The following is an 8022-nucleotide window of genomic DNA, read 5'->3' as shown; positions in this document are numbered from 1 at the left end:
GGGTTGCCATGTCCTTCTCCAGATAATTCCCTATATGTATTTTTTAAATTAAGATATAATTCACATAACCTAAGATGTCCCTTTAAAATGTACAGTTTAGGGAGTTTTGTTTTGGTGGGGTTGTTTTTTGGGGAGGTTGTTTTTGTTTTAAACAAGAAGGGTTTTTTATTTACGGGGATTCTGGAGAAGGATGGCTGCTGGTATGGGTTTCGTCAAATGACATTAGGGTCCATGTCTCTCAGATTCTCTTGACCTTTCTTTTTTTTTTTTTTGCCATACCTTACAGCTTGCAGGATTCCCGTTCCCAACCAGGGACTGAACCCCGGCCAGGGCAGTAAAAGCACAGAGTCCTAACCATTAGACAACCAGGGAACTCCCTCTCTTGGTGTTTTTTCTCATTGCAGCAAGATGGCTGCTGTGGCTCCAGGCATCATATTCTCACTCAAGCTAGGAAGAAGGGAGCGGTAGGCAGGTGTTGCTCAATCTATCAGAAAAGCTTATGCTTTCCATATAACATAAGCCCTGTAGACTTCCTTTTAAACTTCATTGCCATAAATCTCCAGATTCTAGAACTTTATCACCTCAGAAAGAAACACTGTACCCATTAAAACAGTCACTTCCCATTCCCCTTCCCCCCTGACAACCACTGATGTACTTTTTGTCTCAATGGATTTGCCTTTTTTGGATATTTCATATAAAGGGAATCACACAATGTGTCACTTTCTGCCTGGCTTCTTTCACTTGATATAATGTTAAGGCTCATCCATGCTGTATGTTACTGTTTCATTCTTTTTCCTGACTGGATAGCATCCCATTGCATGAGCAGATCGTATTCTGTTCATCCATTCATCGGCTGATGGCTATTCGGGTCGTCCCCACTTCTTGGCTATGATGAACACTACCCTGGCCGTGTTCCCAGTTCTCGGATATTTATCTAGCAGTTTAACTGCTGAGTCATATGGTAACTGCTTTTTGTGGCACTGGTCACCAGCTTTCCAAAGCAGCTGCATTTTTACATTCCCACAAGCAGTGGACAAGGGTTCCAATCTCTCCACATCCTCACCAATATTTATTTCCTATATATTTTTTATAATAACCACCCTAATGGGTCTGAAGCAGTATCACTTTGTGGTTTTGATTTGCATTTCCCTAATGACATTGCTTGTCAGCCATCTGTATAGCTTTTTCAGAGAAATGTGTGTTCAAGTCCTTTGCCCGTTTTTTTAAAATTGAAGATTCTTTTTTACTGTTGAGTTGTGACACTTCTTGATATACTGTGGATACAAGACTCTCATCAGACATAAGATGTGCAAACATTTTGGTCCCGTTCTCTCACTGCGCTGTGAGGGTGGGAGCCGAGGGTGAGGGGGGACACTCAGGTACCCACACAACTCCTCTGCCCTGGGAGCACTTGGGCGAGTCTCACTGTGGAACCTAACAGAGTTGGGGTCCAGCTTCTCCATCGGGGCCTCCTGGCCCTCCCCAGACCAACTTCTCCACAGGGCAGGGGGCACGATGCCAGGGGCTCACAAAGCTGCCCTAGTTTCTTTTCACAATCAGAAGGGGAAAAAAGGAACTTCTAAGTGAAAGTAAATGCTCTAACATACACTGATCTTTGTAACAACAAATCATAAAACAGAATTTAAGTTTCTTTCTTAGAGAGAAAAGGGCTTGTGAAGGCCACAAGCACACATCCCCACCCCCAAGCCCCCTCGCCCTCAGGAAGTCTAGGAATATTGGATCCTATTTCTAAGAAGACTGGGAAGAATGGAAACCTTCAGGGCGGGGTCAAACAAGACCTGGCTCCGTTTCCTCATCTGTAAAGTGGACACAGTGGTACCTGCCCCCATAGGAGCAGCACTTAGAAAGTCAGAACCCGCTTAGAAAGTCAGAACCCCCAGGGAAGGAAATGGGAGGAGCTGGGGGTGGGGGTGCACCCTGGCAGAACTGCTGAAGGTTCACTGCACGGAGAAATGGGGTGGGGCCAGGGGAGCCGCTCGGGTCAGCACCCAGCTCCTGGCCTCCCCACAGCCTGAGTCTCATTTAGGGAGAAACAAAAGGGTTGGACGGGAAGCCTATCAGGTCCATTCCTTCTCTGATGCAGCAAGACATGTGTGGGCTGGCCTTCACACATCCGACCTTCATACACACACGTGCACACACGCAGCCTCTCCAATGGCAAACCCATGGGGCCCACAGTCTTTGGCTTTAGGGCATTTATTGCAAACAGAACATCTGAGGTATAAGAAGCTGACCCAGACCCAGGCTCGCCCCGGCGGCACACACAGTAGGCAGCCTCTCCTCACCCCGGACACTGAGGGCCCCACGCAGCCCGCCGAGGACGGAGGGGCCCACACGCTGAGGTAGCGGCATCTGAAGCCCCCACACATATGACTCCCAGGCTCACCCGGTTCCCACAGAGACCCAGGCCCGGCGGGCACAGAGAAGGGGACAGGCAGGCATGGGGAGCCTGCTGGCGTCCCTGACAAACATCCCAGCCTCTGAGGAAAGGCACCATCCTGCCTGCCGTCGTGGTGGGCGAAGCTGGGCCGGGCAGGCCGCGGGTCATTGCTGCTCCAGGCAGTCCTCGGTCACCCCCTGCGCGGCCAGCTCGGCCAGCACGTTCTGCAGGTAGTTGGGGTCGGGGTAGCCGTGGCCTGTCACGTTGCGGTCCATCTCGGTCTTGTGGTGGATCTCGTTCCACACCACCGTGTCCGTCTCCCCGGTGGTGCTGGACGTCCCTACTGTGAAGATAAGGCGCCTCTTCCAGGCCACCTTCAGCAGCTCCAGGACCTGCGGGAGGAGAGGGGATAGACGGGGGAGGGGAGGGCATGGTGGGGGGAGGGGATGAGGAGGGGGAGGGGAGGGAGGGGGTGAGGAGGGGTGGGGAGGGGAGGGGGGAGGAGGTGAGGAGGGGGAGGGGGTGAGGAGGGGGGAGGGAACGGGATGATGAGGGGGAGGAGTGGCGGGGAAGGGGGCAAGGAGAAGGCAGTGAAGGAGTGCTCAGAACAAACCCTGGCTGCAGGGGCTGGCCTGGAGGGCAGACACTCCTGACACCCCCCTCACCTCCCTCAGCCTCTTCATACCCTTGGGGCTGTCCCCACCCCAAAGCCACCATCCTGGCTGTTCTGTCTGCCTGGAATGCTCTTCCCCAGCCTTCTCACAGCTGTTTGGTCGTGTCCGACTCTTTGTGAACCCACAGACAGTAGCCCCCCAGGCTCCTCTGTCCATGAGATTTCCAAGCAAGAATATTGGAAAAGGGCGCTACTTCCTTCTCTAGAATTTCCTGATCCAAGGGTTGAACCCATGTCTCCTGCATTAGCAGGCAGATTCTCTGCCGCTGAGGCACCTGGGAAGCCCCTTCTCTGAGCTGGGAAGGCCCAAGTCAGGGCTCAGTGCAGAGGCGGCTCCACAGGCCACCCCCATCACCCAGGGTGAAGCGGCCCGGTTCCGCCCCATCCCATCACACTAGGCCACAGGAAGACCCCTGTCCTCCCTGAAGAGCACCTGTGGTCAGGTCGTCTCTGCCTGGATGCCCCATACCCGGATGCCTAACCTGCGGCAGGTCTCCAGGAAGGGGCAGCCCACACCCTACCAGCTCACAGGCTTCATCCCCCTCCTGTCGCAGTAAGGCGGGCAGAGGCAGGGCCGGCACCGAGCCCGCCACTCAGGGACTTGCCAGCTGTGGGGAGGAGGATGGAGGCTGCTTCCCGGGTGGCAGCGGGCCTTTACCTTGCGGCCCTGGGCGTTGTCGGGAAGGTAGCACTGGCGGGGAAACCCTCTGGCAGTGAAGGGCTTTCCAGGGTTGGGGTGCTCAGGGCCCTGCAGGAGGAACATAGATGGAGAGTGGGAGCCAAGGGGCTCGCGGGCTGCAGGGACAGGGCCCCTCCCCCCAACCTCACCCCGTCACCTTCCAGGCGGGGCTCTTCCTGCACGAAGTGACCGAAGTGACCGGATCAACTGCTGTCTCCTCTCTCTCTCTAAAGACCCACCATGCACACAGCCTGCCCGTGCCTGCCGTGCCTGAACCCACGCTGCTCTGAGGGGCGCCACACACCCTAACAGCCTCCACGTCCCTGAGGAAACCGGACCTGTCAGAGGTCAGGCCAGAAACTCCTACTTCGCTGGCAACCCTCTGGGCACAGGGCTCTCTGAACTGGATGGCAGGGCCTGCTTCACCATCACTGGGGCGCACAGCGCCTCCACGGCTCCCTCCGGAGCAGGGCCCCCGAGACCTCGGCAGCAGGCGAGACAGAGGGCGGGGGCTGGAGCACGCACGGCCCCTGCTCTGCCCTCAGCCCGTGGTGACACACCACGTACAACTCCAAATTCCCCGCCTGCTTTGTGGCTCTACTGCTGTCTAGATGTTTCTGATTTTCCCAGTTTCACTTTGGGCGCAATGTCACTTTGGAGGACAACCAGGGGAAAGCACATAATTGGACAAAACCAAGGGACATCCGTCCTCCTGGTCTCCGTCACCCTGTATCTTCCCAAGCCAGCGAGGCTCTGGGGGCACGCTGAGATCCCCCAGTCCAAGGCAGAAACCTAAGGAGCCCTGACTCTCGTCTGGGTCTCCACTGGGACCTGCAGCTGAGGCTCCTACTCCTACACACCCCACACAGGTCTGGATCAGCCCACTGAGCCGGTCCCTCAAGAGTGGTCAAGCCTCACTGCAGGCACCTCTCTGCCCTGCGCTCTGCCCCTCGGGAGGGTTCCTGCTTGTGGGCTCCCCAGCCAGCCAGCTAGCCCAACAGAAGTGCCTGTTCCTCCTGCTTATACTCCTGTGAGCCTTCTACCTAGTAAAAGTCCAGCTAAGATGCCTCCACCTCCAGGAAGCCCTCCCTGGTTCAAGAAAAGGCAGGGGCCATCTCTTTGCTTCCACAGCTCCAAGGGCTGACTGGAGCCCCCAGTATGAGTGCCTCCTGTTTGCTGGGAGCCTGACTGGGCAGCTGGGCACCTTCAGTGACCCCGGAGGACAGAGTGGGACAGGAAGAGCCTCAGAGGCCGATTCCAGAAAGATCCGAGAAGGCTCCTCTTGTGCCGTGCCCCTCACCTGAATGCCGTGGGGAATGTTGTAGACTATGAGGATCGTCCCGCAGTCCTCGTGGCCGGGGAGGGACATCTGAAACGTGAACACCTCCATCTTGCCCCGGGGCTGGGTTCCCGTCTTCTCCCCGTAGATCGTTTTGCAGGAGGGACACTGCAGGCTTCCATCCTAGGATAGGGCAGAAGGTCGTGGGCTGAGCCAGTGGCTCCAGGCCAGCACCCAGGCCAGCCAGCCCGCTGACTAGCTGGGAGAGAGACCTGAGGGACACGGGTTTGGTTCCCTGGTCACCAGTGGGTCCCGGGCATGTCGCCAAGCTCCCAGGCAGACTCCTTGCAAAGAAACTCAATTTTGGTAACTTCCTTGGAAAGATAAGTTTTACCCCAGAAACTCATTAAGCAATTTTCATTAAAGGGACAAAGTACCAAGAGATTGGCATCAGGTAGAAAAATTAGGTTTATGAACCAAAGTCTACACAGCTGAGTCATGTTTAAAATGGAAGAGAAAATCCTGTGATGGAGGGACTGCTGACGCTGGCGCCCTGGCCAGTATGTGTGGCTGAGGGACACGGCACAGAGAAGACAGCCTAGGCACGAAGGCCCCCCACTGGCCTTGGCTCTCTCTGCTCCCCGACCTCTGTCCACTCTGGCTAAATTACACCAAAGGCAGGGCAGCCAGCGTCACCTGCCACCCCCAGCCCCCTCCCGCGGCAGGGCCAGGACTGTGGACATCTCCAGGTGGTTTCTGAGCAGGCCCCGGGCCCCTTACAGGACAGCCCCAGTCACCTGCTCAGGTGCAGCACAACTGGGATGGGCTGCCGGCAGGTGACCCCGACGCCCCCACCGGCCCGGGGGCCATGGGTACCTTGTTCCCATTGCAGTACATGGCCAGCAGGCAGAGCAGGTGGAAGGTGTGGCTGCACTTGGCCAAGCGGCCCACGGCCATGGGCCCGATGGTCTTGCTGTCAGTCACATCGCTGTACCCAGACACCACGGACAGCTTCTCCATACAGATGATGCAGTCCTGGAGGGAGATCCCACACGGGGAGGCTCACCCACGGCCCCTGCGCCACAGGGGAGAGTCCTGAGGACCGGCCGTCGTCTGCGGAAATGCCGGACCCCAACTTAAGTCAGCCCCACAGCTCTCCGTGCTGGAGGCTGGGAGCACCGAGGGGTCACTGGTGTCTGCACCCTCAGAGGAGGGGATGGCAGGCGGCACCAAGTCTGGGAGCTGCTGTGATGCATGGAGCCCGGGCCGAGAGGGCGGCAGAAGAGCCCGGCAGAGAGAAAAGAACGTGAGGGGCCCGCGGCGCTGGGCCTTCCAGGGGAAAGGGAACCTGTCAGAAGCACATGCACGGCAACAGGCAGGCAGGAGAGAGAAGAGAACCTTCTGAAGCAGGAGCCAGCGCTTCTGCTGGGGGGCGGTGCACCTGCAGGACAGGGGTGACCTGAGGGCAGGAGACTGAAGGGGAGGAGACCAGGTCCTGGGAGTCCCTGAAGGCCATCATCGGGGGTTAGGGCTTTGTCTTACACATCAGGGTAAGCAGAAGTGTTCCTCCTGCTTAGACTCCTGTGGGCCTTCTGCCCAGTAAAAGATGCCTCCACTCCAGGAAGCCCTCCCTGGTTCAAGAAAAGGCTGGGGCCACCTCTTTGCTTCCATAAGCACGGCAACATGGCAACAGGCAGGTGGTAAGAGCAGCGGGTACTAAGCCATCACAGCCACATGCTGGCTGTGTGACCAGCAGCTGGCGGGGAGGCAGCCGGGGGCCAAACAGCCCAGCTCTGTCAGGCGAGCACGAGGGCAGAGAGACGGACAGACAGACAGACTCCTGTGAAGGGGGCGGGCTGAAGGGGAGGCCCAAGGTGCGAAGGACTTGCAAGCCTCTGTCCAAACCTTTACCAACCAGATGCTTCCTGTGTTCTCGACCTGCAGAAGGTGGCCAGAGAGTCCCCAGCTCTGAACCCACCCCTCAGGACTCTCCAGGGCTCTTCATTCAAACTGGAGAACAGTGGCATCACAGCCCCGAAATGAGACTCAGCAGAGCCACGTCAGATGAAGCCGCGATGGAGTTAAAAGGAGGAACCCCGGCTGGCCCTCCCCACAGCCATGGGGGCAAGACTGGTCTATGGATGAGGCACCTTCTGGCAGAGGACAGGCTGGAGGCCTCGTCTGAGCCACCCCATTACCAAACAAAAGCAAAAGCAGCACGGGCCCCGTGACACACACCTCCTCTGGGGCTGTCTTCAGCTCTTCAGTGTAGTTTCTGATCACCTGCTCTGGCTCTGGCTTTGGGGACCCTCCTAGGAGAGAGAAGAACATAAATGGTGTCCTGAGGAGAACGAACCGGAGACACTGGGATGAGAGAGGAGGACAGGGAGCAGTCCAAGCTGCCGGGAGGGAGGTTAGGATGGCTCAGATGGGAAGGTTAGTGTGCAGGAGAGGAGAGAACAGGCCAGGCGCAGAACAGTCCAGAGCTCCACCGGGGGCGGGGCAGGCGGGGGGGTGGGCAGCCCCGGGAGCCCTGGAGGAAGAGAAGCAGAGACAGCAGCTGGCCACGGCCTTCAGGAGCCACAGGCAGGGCCTCAGCCGCAGCCCCGCGCACCTTCACTCAGGAACCCAGACCCAGGCTTCAGAGGACGTGCAGGAGGGTCAAAGAGTAGCTTCTAAACAAATGCTCTGGAGTGTGTTCTGGCCAGGTTATTTTGCTCAACTTTCGTTATTCTCAGAAGAAAGTCTGGGTAAGAGAAGTAAGTGTTCTGAGTCACGTGCATGGTGCATGCCTACCCTGTGGGGACAGCTGTGTGCACACTGACCGCAGAGAACGGCCACACAGCCCCGGCCAACCACGGTGTTCTTGGGCTTGTCCCTGGACTCCGGGGTGTCTGTGACCCGCCTCCTCGATTTCTCAGCTGCCCACAGCTCTATCCCCCCGCCTCCTCCTCTCAAAACCTCCCACCCCTGGGAGGTGTGTGCCTGGA

At 57.4% G+C, this 8022-nt stretch overlaps 1 protein-coding gene across 2 annotated transcripts in view; it reads right to left on the bottom strand.

Annotated features, from left to right (window-relative positions):
- Nucleotides 1-2185: 2185 nt before the first annotated feature.
- DTX2 (deltex E3 ubiquitin ligase 2) overlaps nucleotides 2186-8022 on the bottom strand; it is a 33752-nt gene continuing 27915 nt past the window's right edge. For both annotated transcript variants that reach the window (XM_065924863.1, XM_065924864.1), the window contains 5 exons: nucleotides 7271-7344; nucleotides 5909-6067; nucleotides 5054-5215; nucleotides 3733-3822; nucleotides 2186-2793 (listed from right to left, as the gene is read on the bottom strand). In XM_065924863.1, the coding sequence (XP_065780935.1) occupies nucleotides 2566-2793; nucleotides 3733-3822; nucleotides 5054-5215; nucleotides 5909-6067; nucleotides 7271-7344 (713 nt within the window). In that variant the 3' untranslated portion in view covers nucleotides 2186-2565. The remainder of the gene's footprint in view (nucleotides 2794-3732; nucleotides 3823-5053; nucleotides 5216-5908; nucleotides 6068-7270; nucleotides 7345-8022) is intronic.

The sequence above is a fragment of the Muntiacus reevesi genome, chromosome 2, assembly GCF_963930625.1.
Source record: "Muntiacus reevesi chromosome 2, mMunRee1.1, whole genome shotgun sequence".
In the NCBI taxonomy this organism is placed as follows: Eukaryota; Metazoa; Chordata; class Mammalia; order Artiodactyla; family Cervidae; genus Muntiacus; species Muntiacus reevesi.
Note: the sequence above shows the minus strand (reverse complement) of the source record. Positions and strands in the feature narration are given on the sequence as shown.